Here is a 16,499-nt window from a genome sequence, read left to right on the forward strand (position 1 = left end):
CCCCTAAACATGATGGTACCGCAGTGCCGAGGAGTTCATCCCGGCCAATAATAGTCGAGAGCCCCCACGTGCTTGGCGAGTAACACCACATGCTCCATGGATTGGAGAGTGGACAGAAGCTCCACTGTCTCTTTCCCAAAACACACCACAGGTTTCACTGGGAACCCAGTGCTAAATCATTCATGGACGACTTTGTTTGCTCAAAGAGGTTTAGTACATAGCTTGCAGTGATCAATTGAAAGTCATTCGTTATAGATAAGCTTTTGAAAAAATGTATCTCTGGTATAGGGTCTATTTCTTATAACTTATCCGAATATATAGATAAAAGAAGCTGTTCCCAGCCAGCTTACGCTCGGCACACCCATTCCTATCTAATTAACTCTGCTGGTGATTAATTAAATGAATTAAAAATGTATATTTAATTGTATCCTGCTCTTTTACTTCAGAGAAGTTGATGTATGGTGGTACACTTGTCCGTGAATGACTAAAACGGGTGGGCCACCAGAAAATCTCATTGACTGAAATCCAAATCCAAAGGATACAAAGGCGAAAGCACTGTTGTACTTTCTGATGTTCTTTTTAAAATGTTTTGTTTCCTTCATATCTTCAGTTAACCACGCTTGAAACTGCTGAGGATATTAATTTAATTCACATAAGTTTATGGGACCACTTCTGCAGCACAACACAATCTTTGCATTGTGTAATTTTTCTTTCCAAAAGTGAGACGCATCGCAATCACTACACTTAGCATCTCGCTTTCCCACGGGTATATTCTCTGGATTTCTTGCTGCATACTTCGAAGGTGGTGTGTTGGGAATATCATCCGAGTGAGTACTAGTGTGGAGCTCCCTCTGGTGGCCAGGAATGGTAATGAAGATGAGCTGGATTCTGTGATTCAGACAGGTGATGGAATTAATTGGGAATCCAGCAAAACCTATTGCAGATCAGCCTAGTTTATTTAGGAGAGCATTGTGTGCCTGGCGGTCGCCGGTGATAGATGTTCCTGCCTTTTTCTGAAGATGGCTGGGAGTTTTCCCTTCTGATTTTCCCATTTGTTGGGTGCCTGAATCTACTCCAGATAAGTTTAATGTTTCTGTGCTTAACTGCTGGATTTGCACTAAAGAGTGTTACTGCTTATTCCATTTGATTCTGTGTTTGGTTTCTTGTATGTGAGGATCTGTCTTTCTGCTTTTGGGAGCAGGGCAGTCCCTGTAGCAAGAAAGGGAGCTTGCTCCATAGTCAGTTTTGGATTATTTACACTTTAGAATATTACTTGTTCTGTGATTTGTTTCTTCCCATTATATCTGCAGTACTGTTTAAAGTGTCAAACACGAGAGTACTTGATATAGTGGGGGAGAGTCTGTGTGGTCTCAATATTTTTTATTATCAGGAGATTGGTATGTTTACAGGTTTTTTTTGCCGCAATCAGTTATCTGTCTTGTCCTGTTCTATCTAATAAGCCGGGTCTCACCTTTGCTGATATATATTTTCTATCTGTGTATTGTGTTTTCTTACATCACCATTGTTGCATGTTGGGGGCTTGCTATTTCTTTGGGGACTACTCCAAGGCAAGTTAGGATTCCTCATTTCTATCTTTGTGGTATAGCAAGTTTCTCAAACAGTGACAAGGTGTCTTGGTGTGTTAGGAACATCCCACTGCTACTTCTAGTGTTGTCTGATAGATAGGGGATTGCGGTCAGCTCAATTTCTGACTACTCTTGTGGTTTTTGTTTTTTTTTCCTTATTAATGGGATTTTTCGTGATCGTCCACGGTTACCAGATCATAACAGTGGTGGCAGTTTACGTCGACGGGCATTGTTGTTTTTAACTTCCGCATGTGTCAAATTAAGTCTTCGTTGATGCTGGGTATATGTATCAGCTTCTCTTCTTTCTGGCGCTTGGTTGATATAAATCTCGTGATATCTCTCTCTGTCCTAATCAATCTGCTCAGGTATTCGTTGATGATAGGCGTTGATTCTATTTTCTCGGTCTTGTTGAACTTGCTGTGGGGTTCGTTGAGTGAAAGCAATCCGCCTGTTGTTGAGATATCATTCATTCTGCTGAGCGGTTCGTTGTTGATAAGCTTCCTTATATCTTTGCTTATCCAGCTCTATCTGGTGTTTTTTGTTGATGAGCAATCCTACGATGTTGTAGAATTGTTGTTGTTCAGCAGCTACTGCATCGTTGTCCATATTTTCCTGCGGCCTGTGAGATGGAGCTGGTGACTCTTCTTGGTTTTGGATTTTCTTTTGGAAAATGCGGATGCAGTTAAGTGTACGTTTACCTTACTTGAAGTGGTTGAATTACATGTAAAGGAATTTGATAATTGTCGACTGGCAACATGAATCCCAATGATACACGGAAAGCAAGACATTGTAATAGTAGTGACAGTGGAACGAAAATGGGATGTGAAAAGTGCTGGGAGTTTCAATTTTGCAGTAAGCGGCCTTTGTCTGTCATTCAGCTTGAGATGTGTGAGTGTGCAATGTACACTACAGGACTTGTCTCTGTGCTTACAGGACCTGTGATGATGTCACATGGAGGGGAGGAGTCAGGGGGTCACATGATCAGCTCCTCAGTGTATGCAGGAATCTGCTGTGCTGGTTGTCATGGTTCAGGTGAAGTTTACGTGTGGGGTCAGGAGGGATTTAGAGTGTGGATGTAGCAGAGCCGTGTGTGTACAACATGTACGAAGCAGAGCCTTGTTTATGATGCAAACGGTTCGGAGCCGTGTGTGTTTGACGCGTACAGTTCAGAGCCGTATGGAGCAGAGCTGTGTGTGTTCAATGTGTATGGCTCTGTGCAGAAGTATTAGCGAGTAACCTCGAGTAATCACATCGGCTTATATATATAGATAATGCAAATACATGTTCTAAGCCTTCCTAGTAAAATAAGAGATTCCACTCAGTTTATTGGGCTATACGACAAAGTTTGAAATGGGACTCCACTTACATATTCCTTGTTATGGATGTTACTACACTTTATTAAAAAAATTGCACATGAAATTGGTTTACTGTGTTTCAAAAAATATTTAATTCTTGATGACAGGCTATGTGGGGAACAAAAATCCTTCATCCTTTAAGGTTTATCCTTCAAACTATTGAACAATATTTTCACTTTCCTGGGGAAAAATTTCCAACAATGATGAGGACTGCAATGGATTGTAAGGTTGCACGAACCTATGCCTATTTATTCATGATTCTTTGAGGACATTTTTATTTATAACTAGCTGTACTACCCAGCTTCGCCCGGGTTAATAACTGTTGTTAACAAAATAGAATGTATTAACAAAAATGTATTCTGCACACAAAAACCACAAAACAAATAGATAGAAATGTAATTATAATGTCTGTCTCCCCCTCTGTATATATCTCTGTCTCTCTCTCTATCTCTTTGTCTGTCTGTCTCTTTCCCTGTCTCTGTCTCTTTCTCCATCTGTCTCAATCTCTTTCCCTGTCTGTCTATCTATCTCTGTCACTTTCCCTGTTTGTCTCTTTCCCTGTCTGTCTCTTTCCCTCTCTTTCCCTGTCTCTTTCCCTCTGTCTCTTTCCCTGTGTCTGTCTCTTTGTCTGTCTCTTTACCTGTCTTTGTCTGTCTCTTACCCTGTCTGTCTCTTTACCTCTCTTTCCCTGTCTGTCTGTTTCCCTATGTCTCTCTGTCTCTTTGTCTGTGTCTGTCTCTTTACCTGTCTGTGTCTGTCTCTTAACCCATCTCTCTTTCCCTCTCTTTCCCTGTCTGTCTCTTTCCCTGTCAGCCTGTCTCTTTGTCTGTGTCTGTCTCTTTGTGTCTGTCTCTTTGTGTCTGTCTCATTGTGTCTGTCTCATTGTGTCTGTCTCATTGTGTCCGTCTCATTGTGTCCGTCTCATTGTGTCCGTCTCATTGTGTCCGTCTCATTGTGTCCGTCTCATTGTGTCCGTCTCATTGTGTCCGTCTCATTGTGTCCGTCTCTTTGTGTCCGTCTCTTTGTGTCCGTCTCTTTGTGTCCGTCTCTTTGTGTCCGTCTCTTTGTGTCCGTCTCTTTGTGTCCGTCTCTTTGTGTCTGTCTCTTTGTGTCTGCCCCTTTCCCTGTCTGTGTCTGCCTCTTTCCCTGTCTGTGTCTGCCTCTTTCCCTGTCTGTGTCTATCTCTTTGCCTGGCTGCATTGTGACACACCAACATTCCATATAAGGGCGTGGCTGCGCATTCTTCTGAAATTCTGGCTGCACTGTGGCTCCGAGCTCCATTCGCTTTAATGGAGGCAGGTTTTTTGGCGAATAACTGTAAAGAGCGGGGTTAAAATTTCCCCTCAAAACATAGCCTATGACGCTCTCGGGGTCCAGAAGTGTGAGTGTGCAAAATTTTGTGGCTGTAGCTGCGACAGTGCGGATGCCAATCCCGGACATACACACACACACATACACATACACACACACATTCAGCTTTATATATTAGATAACACAGAGAAAGAAGGTCTTGTACGAGGGGCTGCTGATAAGTCTTTGCTTTTGTGATTTTTTTTTTGTTTCTATGGTAACAAATGTTGCATCACATGAAAGCGTTATGTGTCTAATATATGTTTTCAAAATGTTGTGTTTGTTGTTTATGGCAACAATGTTCTACGCACACAGGAAAACAAAATGGCAGAGTCTAATGCGATATCCACAGCAACTGAGAGCAGAGGAGTGATAAACTTCTTGTTTCTGCAAGGAAAGTCCATCAAGGATATTCATGGTGATATGTCGCAGACATAAATTCTAGGGATGATCGAATACCTCAAATATTTGTCTTCACGAATACTTGCCGAATAGGTCGCCGCTACTCGACTATTCGTGAATATTCTATGCGCAATGTACGTCTATGGGAAACCCCAATGACAACTATTCAGAACTATTCGGGCTTCCCATAGACTTACATTGCGCATCGAATATTCGCATAGCGGCGACCTATTCGTCGGATATTCACGAAGCCGAATATTTGAGGTATTCGATCATCCCTAATAAATTCCCTTCATATTCCACAGTTAAGAACTGGGTTGCCAAATTTAAAATTTGTCACTTCAGCACCAATGATGAGGAATGTCCTGGACAACCGAGAGTGGTTGTTATTCTGGAGATGCTGTGCACAACCTCAAACTGGAGAATCGAGGAATTTCAGGTAAAGCAATAGCAGACATCATGAGGATTTACCATGAACGTGTTTGTGTCATTATCCATGAATATTTGGACATGAGGAAGCTATCTGCAAGTGGGTCCGCAAATGTTTGACAACAGATCAGAGAAGCATGCGAGTGAAAACTTCCCGGTCCATTTGTCAGCGTTTTCAGACTGATAAGAACTCCCTGGACTGACTGGTCACTATGGATGACACCTGGATTTATTGGTATGACCCTGAAAACAAGGAGCAGTCAAAAGAGTGGAGGCACAGTGGTTCTCCTCATCTAAAGAAGTTCAGGGTGCAAAAATCAGCCACTAAGGTGATGGTATCTGTGTTCTAGGATAAAGAGGGCATGCTGCTAGTAGACTACTTGCAAAAGGGTTCCACCATCATGGCAAGGTATTACATTGAACTTTTGGACCAATTGAAGGCAGCTCTGAAGGCCAAAAGGCGCAGCAAGATGTCCAAAGGAATCTTGTTCCTGCAAGACAACGCCTCTGCTCACATTGCACAAGTGACCACGGCAAAACTGGCAGATCTGGGCTTCCAGCTGGTTGACCACCCACCTTATTCACCAGATCTAGCTCCCTCCAACTATCATCTGTTTCCAAACCTGAAGAAACACCTCAAGGGTACCAAATTTCACACCATTTCTGATGCCATGGCTGCTACGGATGCCTGGTTTAAGGCACAACCAATATCCTTTTTTTTGCTAGGGTTACAGAACTTGGAATACCGATTTAAGAAATGTGTTGTCATCAGTGAAGAGTATGTGGAATAAATGTAAAGCTTCATCATCCTAGCTCGTTTCTTTCTGGGTAAAGGCAAAGAATTATCTGGAGGCTCTCGCACTGTGCAAAAGCACATTGATGACCTAATCCTTATTGGGGAGTGCTGTAAAGGTGACTTACATCCGATGCAAATAGTATTGATTTTATGGATCACACCATTTTTTTTTTTATAAATGATGGTCAAATTTTTAGTAAAACATATTTCAATAAAGTAGACTCAAACAGCTACATTCATTACAATATGGGGCACATCAAATGGCTTGAAAATATCCCCAAAAATCAGTTCAATAGAATCAGAAAAAAATTGCACCTCCAATGATGACTTTTTAGCACAAGCAGAAATTTTACAGAATTGATTCACAAACATGTTTTTGGCCTTTTCCTGATGAAGAAGCTAGTATAGATTTTGAAAATTATTTAAAGGGGTAGTCCCATCTCCAAGATCCTATCCCAATATGTAGTAGGTGTAATAATAATAATATTAGCAAAGACCTCCAATTAGAAATGTAGTATAGTTTTGATTCACTATGTTGCTTACCTCATGTGCAGGGCATTGCAGGACCTTAGGTATGCATGGTTATGACCACGAGTAACTAACTAACTAACTGTCACTATATGCATGGTCGTATCCATGGATGTGAAGGTCCTACAATGCCCTGAACATGAGCTAAGGGACATAGTAAATCAGAAGAACTATAGTACATTTCTCTAATTGGAGATATTTGCTAATAATATTATTATTATTATTACGCCTCCTATATATTGGGATAGGATCTTGGAGATGAGAATACCCTTTTAAACTGTGGGTGCTAATAACTCTTTTGATCGTGAACTTATCTTCGACTGCATTACATCAGAAGGGCAGCACAAAAAACCATCCAATTAATACTCCTCAATAAAGAATGTACACATATTGCTGTGCTGTGGGCGGGGTTAGCTTTCTGAGCTATGCTACATCTACAAAAAACTCTGTCTCCCAACTGCTGCACCCAGTAATCTAAAGGTGGCTTTATAATAATGTTCGCTACGGCAGCGATCAACACATATAGGCCGTACGATGGGGGAGGGTGCTATCACGCTCGACATTGCTAGCATCGGCTAGCGATGTCACAGCGTGTAAAGCCCGCTTAAGGCTAGTTTCACACTTGCGTTCAGCGCATTCCGTCACTATGGAGAATAGCGCAGTCTGTTAACGCACTGCGCTATTCTCCATAGACTTGTATGGACGACACACTGTAACGCAAGTGTCTGCGGTGCATCCGCTGGACGACGCAGCATCATTACTTTGATGCTGCGTCGGGCGGATGGAACGCAGCAGGTAACGTTTTTCTGCACTTGGCGGAGTGTCAAAAAAACGCAACCTGCAGCAATCCGTTTGGCGTCTGTTGTTTTTATAATGGACGCCTATGGTGGCGGATTCCGTTAGAATGCGTCATTTGACGGATTCCGTTAACGCATCCGTCTTTACACAACTGCGCATGCCCAGATGTGTAAAGTCAAGGAAAAAACCTATAACGGATTGCGTTATTTTGTACGATCCGTAGCATTGCGTTGTGCCACTATATGCAATGCATCCGTTGCATCCGTCACACAACGCAATGCTACGGATCCCGTCCAACGCAAGTGTGAAACTAGCCTAAGTGAAACATCGTTGGATTCAGGGTCTCTTTCCCTACATTATGCTGCTCTCAGATGAGGTAGCAAAAACAGGTGACAGATTCCCTTTAATGAATTTGTCAAATCTTCTTCCAGCGCACCCTTTATCAAGATCAGTGTACAAATCATATTCACGTATTCTAAAACATGCAACATAAATCTATATTGCATCTATTAAAACCGACTCATAAATCCAGTGTGAACCAGACTTAATCTTTATACACACAGTCATAATAATTACAAAAATAAAACCTGATGGTGATAGAATAAACTCAGATGCAGAGCTGGTAAAAAGAACATAAATGAAAAAAGTACTTAGGAAAGATGAGGAAACTAGCTGGATCTGTGGCTGCACATTATTTTTGGTTACAGATTAGATACATTGTAACTAAGAGTAAACAAATCCGAGCTGCAGAGTGAATCAGACAGGTAGGGAGAAGACAGGCATATGTCCTGGATGCAGAATTACAGGCTGCAGAGTGAATCAGGCAGGTAGGGAGAAGACAGGCATATGTCCTGGATGCAGAATTACAGGCTGCAGAGTGAATCAGGCAGGTAGGGAGAGGACAGGCATATGTCCTGGATGCAGAATTACAGGCTGCAGAGTGAATCAGGCAGGTAGGGAGAAGACAGGCATATGTCCTGGATGCAGAATTACAGGCTGCAGAGTGAATCAGGCAGGTAGGGAGAAGACAGGCATATGTCCTGGATGCAGAATTACAGGCTGCAGAGTGAATCAGGCAGGTAGGGAGAGGACAGGCATATGTCCTGGATGCAGAATTACAGGCTGCAGAGTGAATCAGGCAGGTAGGGAGAAGACAGGCATATGTCCTGGATGCAGAATTACAGGCTGCAGAGTGAATCAGGCAGGTAGGGAGAAGGCAGGCATATGTCCTGGATGCAGAATTACAGGCTGCAGAGTGAATCAGGCAGGTAGGGAGAAGACAGGCATATGTCCTGGATGCAGAATTACAGGCTGCAGAGTGAATCAGGCAGGTAGGGAGAAGACAGGCATATGTCCTGGATGCAGAATTACAGGCTGCAGAGTGAATCAGGCAGGTAGGGAGAGGACAGGCATATGTCCTGGATGCAGAATTACAGGCTGCAGAGTGATCAGACAGGTAGGGAGAAGACAGGCATATGTCCTGGATGCAGAATTACAGGCTGCAGACAGTTGCACACATTTCCACAGCAGATAAAGCTTTCCCTACAAATCCATGTGAGCCTCAGCTCCTGCTCCTCCTCCAGTTCCAGCAGTGAGGCAGGCACAGAGCAGGCAGCTATGTCAGACACATACGTGCACACTGTATAGTATAGGCAGATTGTTTCCAGTGTATGGACAGCTGTAGGGTCTGCTGTGCATTACAGACTTGTACCCTCCCTCACCCCCTGCTGCCCCCTCTACCATTCAGTGCTCTCTGATCAGCTCTTTGAATTGCCCGCTGCCAGTGCATGCCAACCAAGACAATTCCTAATCCTAATTTCTTCAGGAACGTGTCCGGATTCTAGAGGGGTATGCCATTGTGGAATGGAGTTTATAGCAAGTTCCCCATCACAGCTCCTGGATGTATGGAGTATTGATGCTCCCTGGTACACAGCTCATGACTGATCAGGACACTTGTTTGATACCCATATTGCAAAGCAAGGTAATGGGCAGGAAAGATTCCTGGGAAAGGTGATTTGCTTGAACTGAATGCACCTCCATCCGGGTCTAAGCTTCCAACAAGCCAAGGGCAAAGGACACTGACCTGGATCATCAGTCAAAGATACAGGATCCAAAGAGAACAGCCTTGAGGATCAGACAAGTAGCACAACACAGACAGGTAAGGAAGGACTCCTCCTTCATTCCATTTGTAATGATTGTATCAGTGTGAGGTTCCAGCAAGGAAGAAGTTAATGTGCTGGTCATTGTCAGCAGTCCTATTCTGTTCTGTAGTTTGGGAAATAACCTGTTGTCATAGTGCTGGGGATCCTGATCCATTACCGCCTATGTGCAGGTCCTTGCATTTTTTTTAATTAGGAGATGTATTTTTTGGCTTGCTCCAACTAGGTTCTCACCAGAGTCCAGTAATTTAGGTTTGATCATTTACCTCTTCACTGCCTGCAGTGAATGGAAGCATGGAGCTGTTCATCACTCTGGTAATGGAGCAGGCTTCAGATTCTGAGGTCCAAGCAGCAGCCTCTCAGCATGGACTGGATAAACTGTAAGCATTTTACATTTACTTGCCTATTTGGGCAACCTGGCATCCATACATAGAGGATATCAGGTCCTCGCTCCATCTAGGAGTCATTTTTATTGTAGCATTGCATTATAAGTTATCACATCATGAATGGCAATAAGGGGGCAATAAAAGATGGCAGGCTTACTTGTTGGGTACTGTGCACACAAAGTTAAACGCATTTATATGAAAATAGAGGGACTAATAGGTACTGTGCACACTATGTCCCATAGCTAAATGCATTCATATGAAAATAGAGGGACTAATACGTGTATATAAAAGGTGGACGGTGTTGGTGAGCAACATACCTGGGTTTTAATATGACATTTTGTAAAGCACACACCCTCAATGTAAGCCCAGTCCTCTAATTGCTGCCTCTGACTACACTGACTGCTTGGATAATCATTTTTGCCTGCAACTGTGGGATAGTCAGGATTATCTGGACTGAATCATTAGCACATAAGAACTAAGTTGTACAGCTGTACAGTAATTCAAATCAATCATGTCACGCATGAACATGGGTCACGGGCTGCAGTGCTCTTCTGGACCACATACATTGCAATATGTGACATACTATAAGTGCTGGATTCTTAATTGTGGAAGCCTATAATATTGTCGATGCAGCCTTGACTCACTAAATGCATCTGACTGGTAAATAGTATACTATGTGATCACAGCAGAGTAACCCCATGACCCACATCTATCTATAAATGTCATAATTACTCCAACTACAGCTATAGGTTAGCAGAAAATATTGTGTCTATGTTGTATTTTCACCCACAATATGTCCTAAAATCTTTTGGGTATATGATGAAAAACATTTAGGATGCGATTATAAAATGTAATTTGTATTTTTTTATATATATATATATATATATATATATATATAAAATTTGTGCATGAATAAGTGAAGACTCCCTCTCCGCTCGTGGTGGGTTGCTCTAGAAATTGCTTGGCTTTTAGCAGACGTGTTTTGATTTTTTTAGTGAGGTGGAAGAATGAGTTGGGTTCAGACAAAGTCAATATTTTTACAGAACACTGCCTTCCCATGTCTTCCTCAATTTTCATTGTGAGGGGTCCCAGAAAGCGTAGCAGGCATGTATCTAAGGAAGAACTGTTCTCGGATGATAATGACTTCCAGTAGCTGATGACCCAGGCCAAGTTCCAACTTGCTTCTTGTAGGTATAAAAACTACAAATCTCAGTGGCAATCTATTCAGGCATCAGTGCTGTTACTCATGCTCTGTGTGGCTTCTGCTATGAGCCAAAGATGACTCATAACATTTGGGCACAGTGGCATACTGATTAAGATGCAGCTTTATCATGATGAAAACTTTGATCAGCAAGCAGTAATGTGTCTCTTCACGGTGAAGCGTTGGTTTCTCGGTGAGGTAGACAAAAGACTCGAAGGAAGAATCCTTGAAACCTTAGAAATATCTAGATGCAGATTGCGTGTTTCATTCTTCAGTTTATTATAATTTTTAGATTACTCCTAGATGCCAAGTACTAGTGTTAATGAGGTATGATACCAATTTGGTTGGGTTTAATGGTGGAAGCTTGTTTTTTATAAAGCGCTGCGGAATATGTTGGCGCTATAGAAATAAAACTTATTATTATTATTATTATTTTATAAATGCATAAGTATTATCATATACACCGTCAGATCTCTTCCAATAGGGAAGGCATTTCTTATACAGAAAGTGTTTACTAAAATGTATCCAAATTACAATGTGTGGGAGAATATGGAAACCTAATTGCACCTAACCAGCATGGATCATAGAAAAAGCAGGGGATCCAGTAATAGAGATCTTCATAAAACCATTCTTTTATTTCAGAAAATATTAAAACAGTTGAACATGGTGGAAAAATCATAAAACATTTTTCAAGGACAGCATGATTGAACAAACACATTTTTGGACTGATGAAAAAGACTAAGGATTCAGTCTGATACGCGTTTGTCCTACAAAGATTAAGGACTCAGTCCGAAAGGTGCTTGCCATACAAAGACTAGGAACTCAGTCTGAAACGCGTTGTCATACAAAGACTAAAGACTCAGTCCGAAACGCGTTTTTCATACAAAGACTAAGGACTCAATCCGAAAAGCGTTTTTCATACAATTACTAACGGCTCAGTTCGAAAGGTGCTTGCCATGTAAAGACTAGTGACTCAGTCTGAAATGCGTTGTCATACAAAGACTAAGGACTCAGTCCAAAAAAGTATCAATCATACAAAAACTAAGGACTCAGTCCGAAACGCGTTTTTCAAATGAAAAATAGGGACTCAGTCCAAAAGTTGCTTGCCATACAAAGACCAAGGACTCAGTCCAAAATGCATTTTTCATACAAAGACTAAGGACTCAGTCTGAAATGCGTTTGTCATACAAAGACTAAGGACTCAGTCTGAAATGCGTTTGTCATACACAGACTAAGGACTCAGTCTGAAACGCGTTTGTCATACAAAGACGAAGGATTCAGTCCAAAAGGTGCTTGCCATGCAAAGACTAAGGACTCAGTCGGAAATGCGTTTGTCATACAAAGACGAAGGACTCAGTCTGAAACGTGTCTGTTCGATCATGATGTCCTTGAAAACAATGTTATCATTTTTTTCTACCATGTTCAACTGTTTTAATATTTTCTGAAATAAAAGAATGGTTTTATTAAGATCTCGATTGCTGGAGGTCTTGCTTTTTCTATGTTCCCTGCTGGCACTACCAGAATCCACTGCAATGGACTTTATTACTAACCGGTGAGATGACTAATTTCCTTCTGTTAACCAGCATGGATGACTCAAACCTTATCCATAGTCGGTTCCTACATATCATTTCTGACCATTTGAAGATTAATTATTCAAGTTTATCGTAACAATATATAGTTAAACAATTTAAACAAAATAGTTTACTAGAGTGCACAGTCTATATTTTTGGGCTTCTTAATAATAATAATAATAATAATAATAATAATAATAATAACAATAATAATCATCATCATCATCATCATCATCGTCATCATTCCAAAACAGACATATAAATAAGAGGACGAAATCTCAGCCATGTGAGGTTTTCAGTGAATGAGCTTTTGAAGTACCTAAAAAAACTAAGCTATGCATAAAGCGTAAGAAATTAACCACTATGTGTTCTTGTAATGACCATATAGGACTATACCGTGCACTCCGGCTGGCAGTGTCCCACTTCATCAATCACCCTTAGTCTAAACACACTGCCCGTTATACAATCAGATATATCTTGTAGACGTCATATGGTGCCAATTTTTTTTTACAAAGTTTTTTGTATATTCACTATAAGAATACGAGCACCTAAAAAAAATATACCCTTCAAAGCACTCGAATGGTTGAAGCATTTCTTAAAAATTCATGTGACATAGATATACATAAATACAAGCAAATTCATAGCATGATTTACTGTCTACAGAGCAGACCAGAAATGGGTTTTTATTAGTGCTTTGGATGTTTCAATTTTGATATGCTACGTTGGCTTTCCTTCAGGTTTGAAGCTGTAATTCATTCAGTGAGTGACATTTTTCCTATAAATATTTATGAAAGTATCAGATGTAATTTGTACATAGGTCTATATCGCTCTATAGGTGATAAATGCTTTTACAGGATGTATAAGAAAGCTGGAGTTACTGTTTGAATGTATTGGATTTACATGTTAAATAATAAAAATATAATACTAATAATAGCAATCATTATTTAAAAAAAAAAACTACAAAAATTGGAGGTAAAATATGTGTCTGGCATCCTCTTTGTGATAAAATCCAATATATATATATTTTTACTGCTTTGATTTCAAGTTAAGATCACTCTCTCTAGTTTGTCTTGACACCTTTTTATTTTTGTTCTTTCTAAAGGATGACATTTGAAGGTCATGAAAGTGTTTTTTTCTGCCCAGCCAGTTCGTGCTGCTTATTGTATTTTGTCTCTTCAGTTGCTTCTTGTCTGAATTTTTATCATACAATGTGATTCTTTTATTTTTAGAGTTTAGAGCGGAGAGCTAGAGTGAGATGGACTGAAGTCAATGACATGAAATGTGTTTGAGGATTTCTTAGTGAAGGCTTTTTAAAGAAAAAAAAAGAAAGAATATCCAAAATATCAGATACATATGACTTAAAATCTATTACTTTATACCATAATGAATCAAATATGCTAAATCTGAATAATTTAACATATATATATATATATATATATATATTGTTGTCATTTTTCAGTGTATATATATATGTACATATGTATATTTATATATATATACACACACACACATATATATATATATATATATATATATATATATATATATATATATATATACCGGTATGTATATATATATGTATATATATATATATATATATATAAATATATATATATATATATATATATATATATATATATATAAAAATATATATATACATTGAAAAACGATAATAATATAAACATATATTTAGAATAAGTCAAATTCAAAAGCCTTATAGTAAAAATCACCTAACGAATTGGCGTGAGTATGGGGTATGGAGGGAATAGGGGTTAATGATAGATACTTTGGGCTACAGTGTTACAATACTGAGCTTTCAGAGATCATCAGTTTTAAGTTTCTAGTGGACAGCCATTACAGAAAGATGTATGAAGCTGCTTCTGCATCCTGACAGATGTAGCCGTCTTCACTATCCCTATAGAAAGAGATAAAATCTGACCACAAATAATACATCATACTGATAGTATCATCTGTATGTTATAGACTTAAGAACGGTTTTGCCACAGTTTTTGTTAAAACTGATATATATATATATGGCTATAAAACAGTAACAATTCATGCCATATTAGCAAAAAAGGACACATTTTCTAACCATCTCTATCCTGAGAAATAATAAAAACACATGGGGGAACTTATGAAAACTTGAGATTCATATGCCACTCTTAATCCCAAAGTAATCTGGATTAAGAGCACCAAAATTGGTAAAAGGTTGATAAATGTGGGGCATATTTGGCTATTTTTGCATCAGGAAATGTATATTTCAGCTTTAATTTAACATAGATTTCAATTACATTGTACTTTTTGCAGTAAATTATGGTAAATTTATCACACAATTGGCCACAACCCCATTTCCAGAAGTGTTGGTGCCTGCACTAAAGCACAAAAATAGCAACATTTTTGGGCCAATGTCCATTGTGCCACTTTTTGCTGTGTCTATGCTTAGGAGTCCAGTGGGCAGTCCTAGTAAGTGATTGACAGCCACATCTGTTTACACAGCCATATAGGGAAAACTGTCACTGAATTTGATCACTAACTAGACCCGTCACCATAAAAATATTCAGGGATTTAAATTATTAGAATATAAATTATATTACATCTTTTCCCATAAAGCTGTACAACAATCTACTTAGCTGTTTTGCTTAAAAACATGATACCGATTCTTTCACCTTACACACAAAGAGTTAACTATACCTTGACGTGGAATATATCAGAAAACATTACCTAGGTATTTAACATAGCACACGTCATTGTATATATCAAGCTAGGTGTGGAGTTAGGCGTACTTTGCACACTACGACATCGCAGGTGCGATGTCGGTGGGGTCAAATCGAAAGTGACGCACATCCGGCGTCGCTGTCGATATCGTAGTGTGCAAATCATTTTACATACGATTAACGAGCGCAAAAGCGTCGTTATTGTATGATCGGTGTAGGGTCCGACATTTCCATAATTTTGCAGCCGCGACGGTACCATGTTGTTCCTTGTTCCTGCAGCAGCAAACAAGCACACATCGCTGTGTGTGAAGCCGTAGGAGCGAGGAACATCTCCTTACCTGCGTCCAGGCTGCAGGTGGGCGGGATGTTTACATCCTGCTCATCTCTGGCCCTCCGCTTCTATTGGCCACCTGCCGTGTGACGTTGCTGTGACGCTGCACGACTCGCCCCCTTAGGAAGGAGGCGGGTCGCCAGCCAGAGCGGCGTCGCAGGGCAGGTGAGTGCATGTGAAGCTGCCGTAGCAATAATATTCGCTACAGCAGCAACCACAAGATATCGCACCTGCGACGGGGGCGGGGACTATCGCTGCAGCGGCGGTAACACATTGTTACCGATGTCGCAGCGTGCAAAGTACCCCTTAGTGTTTTCTGCATCAATACATTGCTGCATTATTAATGTTCAAGTAGTAGAAAGCCACGGCATACACCATCCAATATTCCAAGGTGCTTTATTTCATGGTGAAGTGCAGATAAAAATAACGGGGAGAAAGCTGGGTGCAGGCCCGCTAAAGACGGACGACGGACGTTTCACACCTCTTAGTGCTTCGACGGGTCCAATCAAAGCACCAAGAGGTGCAAAACGGCCGTCGTCCATCTTTAGAGGGCTTGCACCTAGCTCTCTCCCCGTTATTTGTATCTGCACTGCACCATGAAATAAAGCACCTTGGAATATTGGATGGTGTATGCTGTGGCTTTCTACTCCTTGGACATTGGTCTGGATTTTCTTTTCCTATGCCTTGTGCACCCATCACTTTTTCCATGAGGAGGACTTAAGCTGACATTTTTATCCGGTTATAAGGTAGAGCACGGTTTGTTGCAGAAACCGCTTCTGTTTGATACATTGCTGCATTATAATACGTGTGTAAAGTTAGCCAATGCTACATGTTTACCTGCCCAATAGATTTCATATCAGCATAATAGGTTTCCTTTAAATTAATATTAGCCC

General features: G+C 40.4%; 1 protein-coding gene across 2 annotated transcripts in view; it reads left to right on the forward strand.

The window, feature by feature from the left end:
• Positions 1-8,824: 8,824 nt before the first annotated feature.
• CALN1 (calneuron 1) overlaps positions 8,825-16,499 on the forward strand; it is a 650,929-nt gene continuing 643,254 nt past the window's right edge. Inside the window, exon 1 of one of the 2 annotated variants that reach the window (XM_075334231.1) lies at positions 8,825-9,402. Coding sequence is in view for 1 of the 2 variants with exons in the window: in XM_075334230.1 (XP_075190345.1) it covers positions 9,698-9,783 (86 nt within the window). In the remaining variant the exon portion in view is untranslated. Of the gene's footprint in view, positions 9,403-9,614; positions 9,784-16,499 lie in introns of those variants that run through there. The other variant, XM_075334230.1, reaches the window with a different exon arrangement.

The sequence above is a fragment of the Anomaloglossus baeobatrachus genome, chromosome 2 (genome assembly GCF_048569485.1).
Source record: "Anomaloglossus baeobatrachus isolate aAnoBae1 chromosome 2, aAnoBae1.hap1, whole genome shotgun sequence".
Lineage (NCBI taxonomy): Eukaryota > Metazoa > Chordata > Amphibia > Anura > Aromobatidae > Anomaloglossus > Anomaloglossus baeobatrachus.